Source organism: Hevea brasiliensis, chromosome 7 (genome assembly GCF_030052815.1).
Source record: "Hevea brasiliensis isolate MT/VB/25A 57/8 chromosome 7, ASM3005281v1, whole genome shotgun sequence".
NCBI classification, from domain to species: Eukaryota; Viridiplantae; Streptophyta; class Magnoliopsida; order Malpighiales; family Euphorbiaceae; genus Hevea; species Hevea brasiliensis.
The window spans coordinates 18,463,707-18,485,030 of NC_079499.1; the positions used below are offsets into that span (position 1 = coordinate 18,463,707).

At 30.3% G+C, this 21,324-nt stretch overlaps 1 protein-coding gene across 1 annotated transcript; it reads left to right on the forward strand.

Moving 5' to 3' along the window:
* The first annotated feature begins 881 nt into the window (after positions 1-881).
* Positions 882-2,319, forward strand: LOC110655611 (peroxidase 3). The gene is made up of 3 exons (XM_021812003.2): positions 882-1,227; positions 1,315-1,506; positions 1,589-2,319. Exons 1-3 carry the CDS (start codon positions 1,018-1,020, stop codon positions 2,165-2,167), a joined length of 981 nt encoding a protein of 326 aa, XP_021667695.2. The 5' UTR covers positions 882-1,017; the 3' UTR covers positions 2,168-2,319.
* The last annotated feature ends 19,005 nt before the right edge of the window (positions 2,320-21,324 follow it).

Below are 21,324 nucleotides of genomic sequence, written 5' to 3' on the forward strand. Positions count from 1 at the left end.
AAAAAAAAATTTAAAAGAATTAAAAATAAAAACACTATTTCTGTGAACAACTTAAAAGTATCATTTTAAAATAGTGAAAAATATAACTTTACTCATGAATTTTATTAAAAAAATTTTCTAACGTCTTAAATTTTTTAAACATTTCATAACACATCTTAATTTTTATAAAATAAATTTAAGATACTATTTAAATCCTAATCAATACATCGTTAACAATATTTTAATTTCACTTTATCTAAATTAAAGTATATCATGAAATATTTTAAAAATTGAGGTGATATGACAATTATTTTAAAAAATTTAAGTGTAAAATTGTCTATCTATACTGTGCAAAAAGTATAAATAATCTTAAAAAATATTTTTTTAAAGAAATCTTTAAAAAAAAATTAAAAGATAATAAAAAAAACACTGTTAAAAAACAGTGAAATAGGACAGTGAAATAGGCACCATTTTAGTACATATATAATTTCCAGTCAACCTCAAATTCATGGGATTCTTCTGATGACCCCATTCATATGCCTAACACTTAATGAGTAATTAATTTCTAACTTCAAAAAATGGATTGATTTTGAAATTTGTCTATTTTAGACATATTTTGATCCTCTTTAATAAAAATTTATATGTAATTTTATTAATTTATTTAGCTTTTCTTTTTAGAAAGTACCCATTTAAATAGTGTTAAAATCCAATTTTAAAAATTGTTTTTAAGTGTTTTATAGTTTATATGACTTAAATATCTCAAATTTAATTTAAAATTAATTTTTAATTAATATACTAAAAGAATAATTCAAATAAACCATAAAACCTGACCTCTGACGAAGGGAGAGAGGTGATGTATTATATTATATAAAGCAATTGTAGTTAGCACATGTTGGTTAGCTAGGTCGGCAATTTTTATTTCTATGGTCCCTTTCTTGTTGCACAAATTAAGGCCTGTAAATCTTTTATCTAATGTTGGGCATCACCACTACATAAATAGAAGCCTCTCATATCTGAACTCCCAATCCAACAAAAAACATGCAAGGCTTGGGACTCTTAAGGATATTTGTCTTTGCAATTTTAGCATATATAGGCTCAACTGAAGCTCAGCTTCAGTTGGGTTTTTATGCTCAAAGCTGCCCAAGAGCTGAGCAGATTGTGCAAGATTTTGTTAACCAGCATATTCATAATGCTCCATCACTGGCAGCAACCCTTATCAGAATGCACTTCCATGATTGTTTTGTCAGAGTAAATTAGTTTCTTAATTGTTTGCTTATCTTTCAGCTTTTGGTTATGAATTATTTTCAAGTTAATTATATTTTGGTTTAATTGCAGGGTTGTGATGCATCTGTGCTTATAAACTCAACATCAACCAATCAAACTGAAAAATCTGCAACTCCAAATCTAACAGTGAGAGGCTTTGATTTCATCGATAGAGTTAAGAGCTTGCTGGAAGCAGAGTGTCCTGGTGTGGTTTCTTGTGCAGATATTATTGCTCTGGTCGCAAGGGACTCCATCGTAGCTACTGTAAGGAGTACAAAATTAATTTCCAAAGCCATCAAAACATTACAGATTTTGCTCAATATTTTACATTTTTGGGTTTCAACAGGGTGGTCCTTCCTGGAAAGTTCCAACAGGAAGAAGAGATGGAACAATCTCAAATGCCTCAGAGGCCTTGGCGAACATCCCAGCTCCTACAAGCAACTTTACCAATCTCCAAAGACTATTTACTAACGTGGGACTCGACCTAAAAGACTTGGTGTTGCTTTCAGGTGCACACACAATTGGGATAGCTCATTGTCCGTCATTCTCAAATCGCCTGTACAATTTCACAGGAGTAGGGGATCAGGACCCTGCTCTGGATAGCGAATATGCTGCAAATCTCAAGGCAAGGAAGTGCACAACACCTAATGATAATACCACCATTGTTGAGATGGATCCTGGAAGTAGGAAAACATTTGATCTTAGCTATTATTCTAATTTGCTCAAGAGAAGGGGACTCTTCCAATCAGATTCTGCCTTGACCACAAACTCTGCTACATTGGCTACGATCAACCAGCTTCTCAGTGGTTCACTGCAGAATTTCTATTCTGAATTTGCTACTTCCATGGAGAAAATGGGCAGAATCAATGTCAAAACTGGCTCCACTGGTGAGATTAGGAAGCAGTGTGCAGTGGTGAATAGCTGAAGGATTTTTTTTTCTTGTTTACTGTTCTTGGTTTAATTAAGTGTGTTGGGTTTGAATAATTTTCTGTCCTTTCTTTTAGTAATTTGATTGTGCACAACCAGCTGTAATAAAATCATTTATTGTATCAATAAATTTCAATTCAATGTTGGAAAGTTCTTGTTTCAACTGATATCCAATAGTCATTTTCGAAAAAAAAATAAATTGCAAATTAATGAATATAGCAATAAATTTTAAATTGCTAAATATAAAATCTCGCAATTTTATAAAAAAATCATAAATTTTATTAGTAAGTGCAATAATTTTTTTTTTTGCATCTCACAATTTAATAACTTTTAAATTAAATATTTATATCAATATATATATATATAATTAATTAAAGTGAGTATAATAAATATATGAATTTAAATACAAATATTTAATTCAACGATTATTAACTCCATTCTCATATAAATTTATATTTATAATAACAACATACTTTTTCTTTCTTTCTTTTTTTTCTTTTTAAAGGATACCAGTTGGAGAACTTTGATTCCTTCCCATGTGCCATGCTTGCAGATTAGGACAAAATAATTACCGTTATAGTAAACATTAAAATATTTTGAAGGTTTATATAATTGCCTTTACATATCTTGTAGTATTCAAATGATCTCTTCTCATCATTTTGAAATGATCTCTTCTCATCTATGAAGCAAGATGTAAATGATGTGGACAAAGCACATTTTAAATGGGTTTCTTGAATTTAGTTACATTTGCATGTAGGTTTCCTTTTCAACATATAAACTCTTTATGTTTCAAGTTCACATTTTAAAATTGCATGATTGAATGGAATCTTTTAAACAAAGTGGGCTACGCTCCTATGATTTGCATTGAGATCATTGCGTGTGTGTATATATATATATATATATATGTCTTGGACTCCAAGTTTGATAGGTCTTATTCTCCATCAATTTAAAAGAGCTAAAGGGACAAAGAAAATAAAAAAAGTAGAAAAGGATGCCTAAATGGCCAGTTGTAAAAGCAAAGACACTGTCCCTACAAAGACTTAAAACAACAAAATCTCCAGTAATCTCCAAAAATGCCGCTAGCATAAATGAAGCGTTGGACAAGATTTCAACGGTCTATTCCTTTTAGGTCATTAGTATTTATTATTATTATTATTTTAAAGTGTATCACACATTATCCATATTTATTGTACGAATTTGTGATTTAATTATATATATATTTTTAAAAAAATTCATTTGAATTGACTAATAAATCTTAAAATTAATAAAAAAAAAGTATTTCAAAGTAGGTGTAATAATACCACAAAATTAAGAAAACTAAAGCAAGTATTTAAATTATAAATATGAAAACATTTAAAAAACATTTTCCTTATATCTTAGTTATACGTGTAATTAATAAAATGTATTCTTATTTATTAATAACCTCTTTCATTTTGTCAAAGCAAGATTTAAAATATTTATCCTATTAGGTATAATAGTTTATGTTCTCTAAGTTTTTTTATTATTTAATTTTTGAAAAATTAAATTAATCTTGATAATAAAAAGATTAATTTTTTTAACTTTTTGCCGTAATAGTGAATTTTCTTTTTTATTTTTAAAAATTTTAACTTGATTTTACGTTCTTGTTGTTTTACTCAGTAGTAAAATTGAAATAGATTGATAGTAAAATTATAATATTTTAATTAACTGAAAAAGAGACCGACAGTTAAATATATATTTCTTAATTAATTTAAATCAATTTTAACTAAGGATTAAAAAAACTTTTAAATCAAGCTAAAATTGTTACCTTTTCTTTGAATAAAACTAAACATTACTAATAAAGAAGTGTCTATATACAAAACAGAGACAAGAAACTTGGGGGAACAACTCAATTGTGGAAGCTGGCGCGATACAATCTTGCTTCGGCTAAAATTACTTCGAGTTATGATATTTATAAGTATTTTTAAAATAGGATTTATAATAAGATTAAAATTTTAATATAATAATTATTATTTATTGTAAATTAAAAAATTATAAAAACAATTTGATCAATTCATAAATTATTCAATTCATACTGTTATATTTATTAATTAATTATTAAAAAAATATAAAACTATAAATATAAAGTTCGGTTAATATTTAGATAGATTTTATAAATTTTTATTTAATTTTATATAATATAAATTAAAAAAATTAATAAATTGAAATATTTATAACAAAAAATTATATATCATAAATATATGAAAACTTAAATTATATAATTTATGAAGATGGTATTATAATTATATATTAATTATTTCTTTAATCTAACTTTAAATGCTTATACATTTCAACAATTATATAACAGTAATATAAAACTTATTTAAATAGATAAAATTTAAAATGAATGACCATTTAAATTTGATATTTATAATATTTTATTATATTTTAATAAAAAATAAACTTTATTTTTATTTTAAATAATTATTTATCCAAATAGTTAAAGTCTAAATAGCTTTTATGAATAGTATTTATTAAATTTTTTAAACATATTTATAAATTAGAATATTTTATCGACATAAAAAAATCAAATTTTACTTGAACATAGGCCTTATTAATAATAAAAAAAAATCTAAACTCTTTTTTCAGTTTTATTTAAGATTTTAATTTGGTTAGTTTTATCAAGATTGCAAAATTAGTAAATTAGTGTTAGCTTTATTCTATTTACCTAAATTAGTCAAAATTCAAATGAAATTCTAATAATTTTATTAACATTTTCAATAAAAATTATGTTTTAATTTATTATAGCTGAAAATAATTCAAGAATATAAAATCAATTTTTTCTTTTTAATGAAAATAAATAAATAAATAAACAGTTATTTATATATGTAGATAAATTCTAAGTTTGGTTAAAGTTATAAATTTAACAATATCAATAATTGTTTTAGAAAATGGCTATAAATTTATAATTAATAAGTAGTTGTTATACTTGAATTGAAAAATATAAATTCTCGATTTTAATATTTATTTAAATTTTATTCATTAGTAATATTTAAAATAAAGTTACAAATTTGTAATAAATAAAATAGTTGTAATTGACTAGAATTAGATTTCATATCTATTGATATAAACATAAATTTTTATTTAATTAAATAGTTAATTTTTAATGGTAATTTTACAATTATGTTAAGGGTGTTTTTGTCTATCATATTATTTCCCCCTCTTTCCCTCTTTATATATATATAAAATAAAATTTAATATTATAAGTTTGTAAATATTTAGAATAATTAAAAAAATAACTTAGTGGAAGTGATATTTAGTGTTTAAGGTTTCTTTTTTATTAATTTTATTATAAAAATTAAATAACTTTTAAAGATATTAATAATACTAATATGATTAAATTTATAGATTAGAAATTGTAATAGGATTTTTTTTTTTGAAAATAATAGGATTCTTAGTATAAATAGAATTACTGTTAAAACTAAAATTTTAATTTATATTAATTAAAATAATATTTAAAAATTAAAATTATTTATAGATTTAGTGATGGATAAAGAGTCGCTAAATATCTCAACCAATTAGTATTAGTATGGATAAGTGTCTCTTTAGTAAAAGTATTAGCAACAACTTTATATGAATGGGTGACAGAATGTGACTAAGTTATAGTAATAGCGATGGCTTCACATGTCTGTCGCTATATATATATGTCTTTTTTTTTGTATTTTATAAATGATATAAATAATAAAGGGTATTTTCCACAATTCGTATATTCTGCCCCTCTTTTCCAATTTTACATATATTATAAATGAGTAATCAATTTGCTTGACCAATTTTTGTTTCTCAGAGATAGTAGTAGAAGGACACACTAGGAGTACTATGTCATTGTAAAGAAGATAATTATAATTATGTTAAAATACAAACAATCAAATAAATGATAAATAAATAAATAATAAATACAATAAATTTAGCAACAGTAGGAGTAGATCCAGAAACTTTAACGATTTCAAGGCACCCAAAAACTTTAAGGATTTCAAGGTATCAATTTTGTTAAGGGTATCCAAATAATCGGTTTGATTTTAAATCGAAAAAAAAAATTGATACATTTTATTAATAATCAAATTAAATTAAAAAAAACAATTAAACTAAATCAAATTAGAATAATTCAGTTTAATTAGGTTTGTTGATTCTTCTTTCAACTTTAACAACTAAACAAATCCAATTCTTCTTCCAAACAAAATCTAGTTCTTCTTGCAATTTCAACAATCAAACAAAATCTAGCAAAGAAAACATAAATAGTATGACAATCAAACATCACACAAACTAAACTCAAAATTTGCAACCAATTCAAACTTTCAAATCTCTACATCCATCAACACTAAAATAAGCTTTTGAGCTCAGAAATATATTAATCTCACAAATCATTTTATAATAATAAATAACAATTTCCAACCTCAAAAATCATCCAATAATAGAAATGTTCAAAAAATAAAAAATAAAAAATAGAAAAAAAATCCATGAAAAGCCTTGATAATTAGTCTCTCAAGAACTTAGATTAGGCTATCATTAATGCTTGGTTTATGAAGAATAAAATTGAATGCCAGTTCTAGATTTTAAAGACAAGGGGTTGAGTGTTCCTGCACAGATCGAAAATGCTAGAACCTAAAATTTTCCTATGTTGCTGTGAAGGAGGGACTCTCATTTTTGTATTTTCTTTCTTCATTCGAATCGGTGACAGAGAGTCCATTCATCCAAAAAAGACAAGGGGTTGACGATAGGAAAGATGACAAGAGGAGGCGAGAGGCTATGAAGGGAGAATGACAAATTGAAAAGGGAGAGATGAAAAGAATAAGAAGAGGCAAGGTAGGAGCAAAAGTGATACGGGAATGCAAGGTGAGAAACTGAGAAATGAGAAAAGTGGAAGAAGAAGAAAAATTAGGGTTCAAGGATTAGGATGGGTGTTGGTTGCCAATATACATTGATTTTGGCACTTGATCAAGTGACATGTATGTTTGTGTTGTGGGCATGCCAATGTATGATTATTATAAATCCTTACATCAAGTTTGTGTTGACTGTTTATGGCATGATAATGTTTAAGATGGAGGAATGCCTTACTTTGGCTTAGAATAGCTAGAAATGAGGCATCTAATGAAACTCTTATAATAGGCATAAAAATCCAAGACATACACACAAATCGTATAATCACATAAAATAAAAAAGAGAATAAGAATAATATAGAATTTAACGTAGTTCAACCATATCGTTTATGGCCATGGGCAAAATAAGAGAAAAAGTTCCACTATAATGAAAAAAAGCAAGATACAATCACTCAGAACTCTCAAACCCAACCTTAGTGTGTTTTTTGAATATCTCACAACTCTACTGCAAAGGGCAGAATATTACAATATTTATACTGGTCAATATAGTGGGGGTCTTATCCTTTGCTATCACCACATATTTCACTTTTTATCCTAATCGGGTCACAACATGAAGCTTTCAGGTGGAGTCACAATTCGGGTAGATGAAGATATATCCAAAATTCTAGCCACATAAAAAAAAAACAATTCTTCCCCTTGGCTTAACTTCCCTTCATCAATAAAATAACCACAAACATTCTGTCTTACCATATGCCCTCGCAAGGGCACTAATGAGCACTATAAACACTAACTAAGTCTAGGCAATGCGTAAACTTGCTGACTGGGACTCCTTTGGTCATCATATCTGCTAGATTATCATGTGTAGAGACTTTCTGCACAACTACAGTCCCCTGAGATACAATATCCCGAATGAAGTGATATCTGACATCAATGTGCTTAGTTCGCTCATGGTGCATCTGATTCTTTATGAGATGTATTGCATTCTGGTTGTCACAAAACACTATTGGCTTATTTTGTATCAATCTAAGATCACCCATCAAATCTTGTAACCATAAAGCTTCCTTTACTGCCTCTGCTAAAGCCATATATTCAACCTCTGTGGTAGGCAAAGCAACTGTAGCTTGCAATATTGCCTTCCAATTGATAGCACTTCTAGAGAGAAAAAATAAATAACCTATTAGAGATCTCTTCTTGTTTAAGTCCCTTGCAAAATCTAAATCCACATAGCCAATAACTCAATCACTCATCTTGGCCCTATAAAATATCAGATCAACATCTGTAGTACCCTTCAAATACCTCATAATTCATTTCACTACCTGCCAATGCTCTTTCCCAGGACACGCCATATATCTATTCATAACACTAACTGTATATGAAATGTCAGGTCAGGTGCAAACCATAGCATACATGATGCTACCAATAGCACTCGAACAGGAAACACTGGACATGTGCTCTATCTCCTCATCTGTTTTAAGTGACATGTTTGTAGATAACTCGAAATGGTTAGCAAATGGAATAGTCACAGTCTTAGCATTATTCATGTTGAAATACTTAAGCATTTTTTCAACATAGGCCTGCTAAGATAAGAAAAAGCTCCTCAACACTTTTATCCCCAGTAATTTTCATTTTCAAAATCTTCTTTGCAGCACCCAAATCCTTTATCTCAAACTCATCACTTAACTACTTTTTTGGAATGTTAATTTGTGACCTGCTTCTAGCAGCAATAAGCATGTCATCCACATACAATAGCAAATAGACAAAGGAATCATCTGAAAGCTTTCTATGATTCACACAAATGTCATATGAACTATGAATAAAGCTATTATGAACCATAAATGTATCAAATCTTTTGTACCACTACCTAGGGGACTGTTTCAGACCATATATGTCATGACCTGATCCCATGGGCCGGACCGGCACCATTAGAGTCGACGCCTTAGGTTGGTGAGGCGAGGCACGATGCAGGCAAGAGGCGTTGCCTCTTTAAAGCACAGCAAAACCCCTTTTTTTATTTTTTAGAACAAAAATATAATACCTTAAAGATTTACCTATTGCCGAAAAAAAATAGAGCTGCATCAACTCCAGGAGCTGCGTCGAGTCTGTCCAGTCCAGGTATGTGTGTGTGTGTGTGTGTCTCTCTCTCTCTCTCTCTCTCTCTCTCTCTCTCATCTTTTTCTTCCTCCTCTCTGTTTATGTTATTTTCTTCCTCCTCTGTTATCTTCTTCCTCCTCTCCTACTCTTTTCTTTGGAACACAGCAACACTGCAGCAGTTTTTTTTTTCTTCTGTCCTTTTCCTTCTTCTTCTCCTCCTCTCTAGTTGGCTTCTTCCTCCTCTATTTGCCCTGTTATGCTGTCGGTACTCAGTTACAGACTTACAGCAGTTTTGCATTTTTTTTTCCTTTCCTTCTCCTGGTTTGGTACTTTGGTTGGATTTTATTAATTAGTTAATTATTTGCTATTAATTTAATTGTTTTACCTTTAATTTTTATTAATTAATTATTTAAATTTTACGGATATTATTGAATTAATTATTTTACTTGTTAATTAGTTGATTATTTAAAATGGGTATTGTTAAATTAATTATTTCACTTATTGATTGGTTGATTATTTAATATAGGTATTGTTAATTTAATGGTAATTAATTTATCTTTTACTTATTATTATTGTTAGCTTGATTAGTTTTACTTTTTATCTTGTTAATTAGACATTAGTTCTCATTAGTTGTTTATTTTACATAGTAATTATTATTTTATTGTTAATTTGATAATTTAACTTTTTGTTCTTATTAATTAATTAATATAAGTATTGTTAATTTATTTGTAATTAGTTTACTTTTTAATTGTTATTCTTGTTAATTTAATTAGTTTTGCTTTTTATCTTGTTAATTAGTTATTTATTTTATATAAGAATTATTAATTTATTGTTATTTATCATCTATTTAAGAGTATGAATTTTTATTTTATAAGTACACACACACACATATATATAATTTAGGCAATTAAGGTTATAGCGCCTTGCTTCAAAAAGGCCCTCGCCTATCGCCTAAGGCCATAGGGCACTCTATCACCTTAGTGTCACCTTTCACCTTAATAACACTGGCCGACATAAAGCCCCCAAGGCTTGTAGTAAGTCTTACTGTTCTCAAATCTATAACCAATGCCCAAAAATTGAGGCCCAATATGTAAATAAAATAAAAATAAAATGTTATATTATATTTTTATTCGGATTAACCCAACCCGATAACTATTAAAATCTAAAGCCGGGGAAGCCCAGCTCGACCCTGATACATCAATTATAAACTATATAAATATCATAAAAATTTTCATTTATTGATATTAAAAACTTAAATTGACATAGTCTCCAACAAGGCCCATGCTACTACTAATACATATGGTGTAACACCCCCTACCCAGTCTATAGTGTAGCCGAGTAAAGGGTGCTACATTCGGTGCCGAAGCACCCTATCTTATCTTACTTTATCCCTTTAAAAATTTTGAACTCATTATATTTTAAAATAAATTAAATTCATAGGAGAAACTGACGGAGTTTTCTCTAATTTATTACTGTTTGGCATGTCTCGCTATTTACCTGTTTAAAAATCTCATACAAATTTTCAATAAAAATCTCATCCATATGTATCACAACTATCTCATCATTTCAAATATCATTTGTATACTTCCATTCCATGTTCTTTTTCCTACATTTCCATTCATGCTTAATTCACATAAAAAAAAATTCTCAAATTTCATTAATTTACATAATTTACAAACTAATTACATAAATTCACAATTTACATGATATACAAATTAATTACATATGAAAGAGCTAATCTATTAATTTACATCACATACATATTAAGTACAAATTCCTAGTTTACATTACAACATAAGAAATATTTATAATATACATATACATGATATGACCTATATGGGCCCTATCTACATGCATTGCTGAGGAGGTGACAACCTTGGTCACTTTACAGATCCGGACTCCAAAATCCCAGTCTAATGTCCACTGGGCTTTGTCTTCAGTACCTAAACGAGGAAATAATCCATCGCGCTAAGCATTTCTGTTTAGTGGTGCAATAATATAACCAAGAAATACTATACAAATAAAGATAGAAATAAAACGTAATTTGGATAATTAAAATTTAATTATATTTCATATGAAACTTCTAATATTGACTATCTTTTATTTTAATTTGTTCTTCTTTGCAAGTGCTTAGTTCATAAATTTTACTGTAACAATATACAACATATAAATATTCTAAAAATATTTATGCTTATGTTATTGTGAAAAAAGCATTTGTAATATTTATTTAAGTTAAATTTCTTTTGTTAATCTTTTTATCACCTCACTAAATACTTTCTAGGTATTTTGGATCATTTCATAATAAATAAAAATTCCTAAATTTATTTCATAATAATTGAATTTTATAATTTATCTAGTTCATTTAAGGTCTTTCTAATAAATAAATTTTAAAGCTAATCTAGTTTATTTCAGGTCTTTCTTACTCGTTTATTTAATTTTTATTATTTATAACAAATTTCACTGCTCAAATAACCTATGACAGGCTGACTAAACTGGATAAACGGGTCCTTGGCACTAGACACCGTGGTGTCTCGGGCCGTCATACCATGGGACGCAAAACGACAATCACGTATGCAATCAATATAGCTGACACAGGGCACCGCAGTGCCTCGGCCTGTCATACCATGGGATGTGAAAATGCAAAACGTCAACTACATTTGCAATCAGTATGGCTAAAAAGCCATGGTAACAAATAATCAGGCATACAAGCTATGAATGCAGGCATAAAGCCATAAATATAAGCATAAAGCCTCACACAGTACTACTCAAACAATCCCTTATTGGCATGTCAATCTATCCAATCTGACACACTTGTCTAGGCAATACATGGACACATTAGTACAATTAAGTATTAATATGTTTAATTATTTCATTATATTTTCTATTTATATCTTATAGCATTTTAATTCTAGTTATGATGGAAGCATAATTTCCAAATCACATTTCTACGTAATTTATACTTTTATTATATGATCTATATTGATCACAATTTATATCAATTATTTTCTTATACCATTATACTCAAAACATTCTTCCTTTCTCTCATGATGAGAACTAATATCCCATTCACACATTCATGTGATTCATTTATTCATTACAATATTTATATGAATTCATAATTCAAGAAGTATTTTACTTACTAAGTATTTATGATTCACTTTAATTCCTTTCATGTACCATTTATTTTACAAGGTGTTATTATCTTATTTTTAATAGAAACTTAAGTCCTAATGTTAACTTCATCTCATTTACACTTAACAATCTATTTAGATTAATTTTATTTCATATTTCAAGTTGTATTACTTATGTCCTATGAGTTCTACTAGTGATGGGAATATAAATCCTAACTACCTATTCACAAAATTTAAGTGTTCATTAAGTCATTTAGGTGAATTACCATTCCTATTCCAAGTAATTCATAAACATTTCATAGATTCCAAATTTCATACCTTAATTTCCTCTAGCAATTTAGTTCTTGCATTTTGCGTCATTGTATTTACTATTCACATTACCATTCATATAAATTATTAACTATTTAATAAATAATAGGATTACAAATTCTAATTTCATAATAATGCCACATTTTGGGTTTTAAATTTGTTGGCATTAGTTGCCAATTATAATTCAAGGCTCCCTAAGATTATTTCCAAATTTCTAGATTTTGTCACCTATGTTTACTGTTCCATTGGACCATTCTACAGTGGGCTTTTGGCTAACCTTTCTTCATCAAAGTTGTTCGTTAATGTCTCTACTTTAATTTTCTTTTTGAATCACTCCATTTGGAGTTTTGTAGCTTAAGTTATGGTCAAATTACTATAACTGGCCGGATTGGTCATTGTCCAGAATTTCTGGGCAATTCTGGTTCTAGCAGTTTTAATGAGCTAATTTTGGTTAGCAATTTGGTTAGGTTATGGTCAGAATTTGGGTTTATGTTCTTCATGAAAGTTGTTTTACTATGTCTAATCTTTCCATGGGTTCAAGAATCAGGTCATTTGGACCTCTCTACACAAAGTTATGGCCATTTGAACAATAACTGTTCATATGGTCATTTTTCTAGGTCCAGATTTTGGTTACTTGGATTTAGGCAAATTTTAGGTCACTCTAAGTTGGCTTTCTGGGCAGCGTCTCTTCATAAAAAATGTGGCATTATGTCCCTAGTTTCACCTCCAATTTGCCTTACACCAATTGAAGCTGTACACTTCAAGTTATGGCTGCCCAAACTCACTGGACTCAAAGTCCAGAATTTCCAGCAATTGGGCAGCACCTCTAATTCCTAATTCAATACCACAATCAATTTCATTTTTTAGTCAAATCCTATCAAATGGTCACTAATTGACCATTAGAAAATCAAATCACTATCTATTTAGCAAAATCCTAATTTAGCTCAAACCCTAATTCCCAATTTCTCCATCTTGCACCACACATAGAATTTAAGATTCTAAGTCTTATATTCTCATCCAAGACCATCAATAAACAACTTTAATTCAATTTAAACTTATCATAAACTTCCCTACTCATGGCTGCCAACAATCAAGATTACTCATACGTCTATATTTTTACTTCAATTTCAACAAATCCTAGCTTAACTTAAGTCCTTAACCATGAATAAAGTGAGAGAGAAGTGGAGAATAGCACTAACCTTGAATTGGTGAATTTTCCTCACTTGTTAAATCTTCACTTCTCCTCTTCTTTTTGCTCCCAAAGTGTTAAGCAAGGTTAAAAATCAATGTTTTGTGTTGGGAGTTATGGAAATTATGGTGAAAACCTAAGGAAAATTGAGTTTAAGGAAACAAAAATGGTGGATGAGTATAGAATAAGTGGTTCAGTCAACTTTAGAAAATGGAAGAAGATGAGTGAATTTTGGATTTTATGTATCTCCTTTTAGCTTTTTTGTAAGTGGTTGTCCTATGTTGATTGGTTAATAGATTTTAATTGCATCCTCTTTACATGTGTATGATGTCATAAGTCTAATTTAATTTCATTTTTCTTTTATGTTTCTTTCTTCTTTCTCTTACTTATTTTTAATTAAATTTTAAGCAATATTTATTCATATTTTAGGACATGGATCTCACTTACTTAAATGGACAAATTGGTCAAAAATCATCTCTAAAGGTGAAATGACCAAAATGCCCTTCGTTTTGCTTGATGAACTAAAATTATCTGTACCGATTTATAAATTTTCTTAGTATTTTCTTGGCATTCTTTTGCCATCTAAGCCTCAATAACTCTTCACTGGAGTCCCAAAAATTATTTCACAGGGTTTCCCACAGGTCTAGGGTTGCTAATTGTCTTCATAGTCGCTTCCCGTTAGGTTACCCATTGCTAGAGCTTCGGCTCATTTAACTTCTTTACATTTTGCTTCTTTTATTTTTCTTGATCTTTATTTAAGTTATTTATGACTCCTCACTCTAGTTTAAATGTGGTTCCAGATATTCTGGCTGTCCGGACAGACATTAGTCACTGAAACAGTAGAACGTACGGACTATCCAAAGTGAGAGCGTCACAATTCTTTCCCTCTAATTTAAATTTTGTCCTTGAAATTTATCAGATCTAAATAACGGAGGCAATTTCTTCACTTTTTCCATTACTCCCTTTTGTCGTATGTTTTTTTTTTCCATAGTACTTTCTACGTATTTCCCAATAGATTAAATTTTTTTCTATACTTATCCTTTTCGAATCTATCAATGTATACCTAGGCATATCATAGAGAAAGAATACCTTACCTCAAATTAAGTCTGGAGCATCTTACTCCTCTCTGGCTTGGGTGACAGTTTTCTCTGTCTGGGTCAGTGGTAAATTTCTCTTAGGATAATCTTTTAGATAGTGGTCCATGGCCCCACATCTATAGCAAGCTCCAATCAACCCCCTACTTTCACCTTTATGCCACTTTTTACAATGGCCACATTTTCTTGGGGTAGAACCTCTCACTACTAGCCTCAATGTATTCACTACTGGTGTCTCTGGTTGGTCTCTTCTGGATATGAGTCTAGATCTATGTCTCTTACTTAGATTAGGTATTTGACTTAATGGTTCTCTAGGCCTCTTGTTACTAGACTGTCCTAATACCCTCTTTTGCTAATCACTACTCCTATTATGTTCCTCTTTATGAGCATAGTTAATGTAATTCTTTCTGAACTCCATCAGAAAGAAATCCCAAGTCACTTTAGCTAGTGGCACTACCTTGGTTATGACATCCCACCACCGATATGCAGCTTCTTATAGCAATGAAACTGCACACTCTAAACTCTATTTTGGTGTGCAATGTAATTGCTACAGGACTCTTTCAGTCATTTCTAATCAATACTCCGCAACTGTAGAATCATCTTCCTTTTTACCCTTGAAATCTACAACCCCATATTTCTTAATTTTTCCTAAAGGTGACTTCTGCTGTGGTTGAGGTTATGAAACTACCCCAGTAATCTGGCTAAAGTACTCGATCATTTGCTCTAAGAAAGCTTGTTGGGGTTGTGCAAGCCCCACTAGCACTGGCACAGCAGGATCTTCCTTGCTTCCCATATCACTCATAGGCGGAACATGGCTTTTCACCTTTTCCTCTACAGCTCTTTGCGAACCGGGATCCATACCTAAATATAAAATAACCAGAGCAAACAGATCTGTGTTAGTGCCACCTCGACTCTTATGAATGCAATGCATGATATGCAATCTATCTAGGTCTAGAAATGCCTAAACCGTGCTCTGATACCAATAAATATAACACCCCCTACCCGGTCTACAGTGTAGCCAAGCAAGGCATGTTACATTCGGTGCTGGAGCACCCTATCTTATCTTACTTTATCCCTTTAAAAATTTTAAACTCGTTATATTTTAAAATAAATTAAATTCATAGGAGAAACTGACGGAGTTTCTCCTAATTCATTACTGTTTGGCATGTCTCGCTATTTACCTGTTTAAAAATCTCATATAAATTTTCAATAAAAATCTCACCCATATGTATCACAACCAACTCATCATTTCAAATATCATTTGTAGACTTCCATTCCATGTTCTTTTTCCTACATTTCCATTCATGCTTAATTCACATAAAAAAAAAAAGTCAAATTTCATTAATTTACATGATTTACAAACTCATTACATAAATTCATAATTTACATGATATACAAATTAATTACATATGAAAGAGCTAATCTATTAATTTACATCACATACATATTAAGTATAAATTCCTAGTTTACATTACAACATAAGAAATATTTATAATATACATATACATGATATGACCTATATGGGCTCTATCTACATGCATTGCTGAGGAGGTGACAACCTTGGTCACTTTGCAGATCCGAACTCCAAAATCTCACTCTAATATCCACTGGGCTTTGTCTTCAAAATTTTTGCCCCTCCTTGAGACACGTTACACATGGTCTCAATTTGGACAATGACTCAGGAGAGTTTTCTTCTAAACTTGAGAAGTATAGGATATTGGTTAGAACATTGCTATATTTGGGCTTAACTCGACATGATACATATTATTTTCTTCAATAGTTAAGCTAATTCATGCAATTTCCTCACAAACTTGATTAGGAAGCTTCCTTGCATATCCTTGAATACTTGAAAGCTTCTCTTGCAATAGGTTTTATTCTTCTTACTTAGAATTCCTTTCACATGTGTGATTATTAGGACGCAAATTAGGCTTCTTGGCCAATCTTTAGAAATTTGTCTCTAGATATCGTGTTTTCCTTACTTCTTTTTCAATCTTTTGGAAAAACAAGAAGCAAGTTACTATTTTTTGCTCATTAGTTGAAGTAGAGTATTATAGCATGGCCACCACTATTTGTGAGCTTCAATTAATTTCATATTTGCTTCAGGATTTTTAATTGCATATCACTTAGGCTATTCCATTGTATTATGACAACCACGCTGCTTTACACATTATTACAAATCATTTGTTTAATGATAGAATGTAGCACTTAGATATTAACTTTCATCTAATTCAAGATAAGCTTCAGTAAGGATTCATTCACAAATCTCATTGTCCTTCGAAGCTATAATTAGCAAACTTGTTCACTAAGGTTCTTGATGCTCAGTCCTTCACTTTTCTTTTGTCCAATATGGGATTGGTTAGCTTTCACTAATTTCCATCTTGAAGGGTATGTGATTATATTATAAATTATTTAAGCAAGTAGCTTAGTTTAATAACTTAGTAGCTTAGCTCAATAGTTATGTCTTAGTTTGTTAGTTAGTTTCAAATACTAAATTCTTTTTAGTTTAGCTTAGTTGGTTTAGCTAGATAAGGCTGTTAAGGATATACATCCATCTCTCTGTTCAACCACTTGTACTATTTGTATAAATCCTTTTAGCTATATATATGTTTCTTATCTCTTATCATTTTACTCCATATCTATTTCTTATCTTTTATTCTTTATCTCTTGTAATAGTACTTATCTTTTGCCTGTAATTCCTATATAAGTTATAACTTCATTACTTAATCAATATACAGAAAAAACTGGTCAATCAAGTGTCCAAATTCTAAAGAAAAATAATTATTAATAGTCCACGACCATACATATTGATAAATAAAACTGCTATTTATATGCTGAATAGACAAATCAATTGAAAAAATCATGACTATATTTAACAAGAAAACGCTTGGAAAGGCCCACATATGATGCAGTTCTTTTATTGTTGAAACTCCATTACTCAATCAATATATAAAACCTTCTCAATCATTATCATTTAAATGGTATCAAAGCCAAGAGTATTACATATGAAACTACTGATTCTCAACCAACTATGGCTACCCCAACCTTTTCTGCTTCATCCACAAGCCACACATTTTCTGTTAAGCAGAATACCAAAAAATTTTTAGCCTAGAAAATGCAATTTGTTCCTCTTCTAAACTACCAAAATCTTCATAACTTTGTTGATGGTTCTTCTTCTGCACCATCAAAGACCATTCCCTCCATCTTTTCATCTAATCAAACTATTCCTAATTTTTCTTATCAAACGTGGTTTCAGGATGATTAGGTGCTCTTTCCTAGTTACTTTCTTCGCTAACTGAGGACATTTTTCCTTATGTAATTGGATTGACCACTTCATATGAAGTTTAGCAACCACTTCATCATGCTTTTGGTTCAGTATCTCAGAACCTACAATTACAATTAACTATTGAACTTCAAAAATTAAAGAAAAATGATAGGACTTTCAGTGCATATCTTCAACGCACTAAATCTCTTGCTGATGAACTAGCTGTGGCAGGCATGAGATAACATATGTTGAGTTTAGCGCCATTATTTACCATAATATTCACAGTGACTATCATGCCATTGTCATAGCCTAGAAGCCATTACCAGGGCTAGAGATTGGGTCAGCTTAAAGCTACTAGAACCTATAGCAAGCCTAAAAACTTGTTAAACATAAATATATCCTTGTATCTCACAATCCAAGCATACTCCAAACCATTACACTTTAGTTTTCTCATTCATACTTAACATAAGTTTGGTTTAGAATTTGAACCTTACATACATAAAAGTCACTAAAGTGTAATTAGTTCAGCATACATACTTAAAAAAGTTAGCTTAAATTATAGGTATCTATCAAAATATCACTCATGCTTATGATAAAACATATATCAGAAATCTTGAATACCAGCACAATAACTATTCCTTTACATATTACATGTCCATTACATACATCATACATAAGAAAACTCTACAGCTACTCTTATTGCTCAATTTTCCAAAGAACTTTTATATTCCTGCACTCTTGCATTTAGCGTTAGGAGAAAGGGGTAAGCTTAAACAAGCTTAGTAAGTAAACTAACCAACATCATTTAATTATATAATTTATTTCATACATATGCAATGCATCATTCAAATGAGTTTTACATCATAAACATTTCACATAGGATGGACTTGTCAACAATGGTCTCCCAAATCCAATGTGCCCGGCTCATACTGAGGCTCCTCAAGACTTCTGCTTAATAAAGTAATATATCTAATGTACCTAGCTTATACAAAGGCTCCTCAGGACTTCTGCTTAAAAGTATTGTGCCAAGGGATTATTAGGCCTCACCTAGTCTTATCACCATAGATCATGCATAATCACATTATAAACATAGCATATATATGACATAGGGAAGGCTAGTAGGTCATCCAAAGTCCATCAAACATTAACAAGAATTATGCAAAATGCAATATATTCGTGTTCTAGATACATATATCCTAATAAACAATGAAATGATGCATGTGGTTGATCATGAATTACTTTTAAAGAATTTAAATTTATTAGGGTTAGAGTTACTCACCTCTTGTAGCTTATCAACCACCTAACATGAACGATAGCTAGCCTTGGATCCTTAGCTTTTTAAATCCCTCAAGTTTGATCCTATAAACATCGAATTCTATAGAGTTATTCAGAGCTCTAAAACTCTATACATACATAACACATCTTATTCTAGGCCCTATTGAAAAAAGAAATCATGTTTTGGAACCTTAGAAAATAAGGGAGATTAGGCCTGGCAGAAACCACTTTCGCTGCTGATGTCTCAAGCTTTGGCTAGGCTTTAAGTCTAGTAGTTACTATGGCTATCAAAGTCTTGAACTTTGGCTGCTAAACCCTTGAGGCTTAAAAGTCCTCTTTTTGTCCAGTAGCCACTGCGGCTGTCGAAAATCTTGGACTTCGGCTATCAAAGTTAGAAATTTTCTAGATTGTCCTGAGAAACTGCATGCTTTAGCTGCCAAAATAATGGTTTTTAATAGCCAAACTTGGGAATTTCCAGAATTCCCAAGTTGAAAACCTATAGAATCCATCTCCTAACAACACACAAACTCACCCCAAGTTTCCAAAATAGAATCCAAACATATAGACACAAGTCTAAGGCTAAAAATAACTTGGAATCAAGCTCCAAACACACATGCAATTCCAAATTGAGCTTGAATTTTAGATTTAACCAACTTCAAACATAACATCATCAAGGAATTCTTAAATCTGATAAAAGAAATGTACCATTTAAGGCCTAAGGAAACTTGAAATCAAGCTTAAACTCACATGCAGCCACTAAAAGCTAGAATTCAAAGTTCCATTAGCTTCACACATCACATTTAACCATAAAACATTAAGAACTTAACATGCAACTCTCTTTCCCAAAACCAAAAACTTAAAACATTCAAAAATATAATGCAGTTCAAGCCACACTCTCATAGTCATAATCACAAATTAAAACATGTAAGAAATTCATTTTAAGAGAGGAAAAATAACATTTCTCCTTTGGAAACAAGGTAGAGAGAGAGAGATAGAAAGAATTCCTTAAGATCCTTTAATTTCTCGAGTTCTCCAACCAATTAAAGACTTCTAGCTTTCAAAAGAACTCCAAATTAAGGAAATTTCAACTGGAAATCTTGCGTGCAATTAGCTTTTGAAAGAAAAAGAAACAAAGAATCACTTTTCTTTAAAATTTAACTGAAATAGGCTATTTATATCCCTACTATCGAGGGAACTTTCGATTGTCAAGAGGACTTTTGGCTTCAGCTACTGGAGTCCCAGTTTTTTATTATCAGAGTCTGTTCTGTCCAAATGAGCATTTTAATAGTAAAAATGTAACACCCCCATTTGCATAGCCTGGTAGATTTCACTGTTCCGGTGACCGGTATCGGTCCGAACAATTAAGGGGATTAGAACCACACTTAAGACAACTAGATAAACCATAAACACAAATAATTAGTAATGTTCAATTAGTTGAGTATAAATAAGAAAAACAGAACAGAAGAAGTTAAATGAGCCGAGAGTCACAGTGATGGGTGACCTTCTCGGGAAGGACTGCGAAGTCATTTTAAACTCAAATTTCGAACCGTAAAATGTGACGCCGCGGTCCTTAGGACCCTTATAAACACAGTGGAAAAGAGAAAATCATGAAAAATAACTGTTAAGCCAGTCAAATAATTAGGTCAGGGAGCCGGAAGAAATATGGAATTAATTGCAAACCGGGATGAACCGGCGAGGGGCAATTTGGTCAATTGACCCCGAGAGCTGACTCCTGACCTAACTGTCAAATAAAATCAGAGAAAAGAAAATTTCGGAATTGAAAATTAAATTAAAGAACTAATAGAAAAAAAAAAGAAAAAAGAAGGAAAATGAAAAAGGTGTAGGAAAATGACATCATGCATGACATCATGCATGATGCCATAAATCCCATAATTAATAATTTGATTAAATGGATTTTTGGGTCTTCCATAAGACAAAAGACATAAAGAAAGAAAAGAAAAAAAAATAAAAC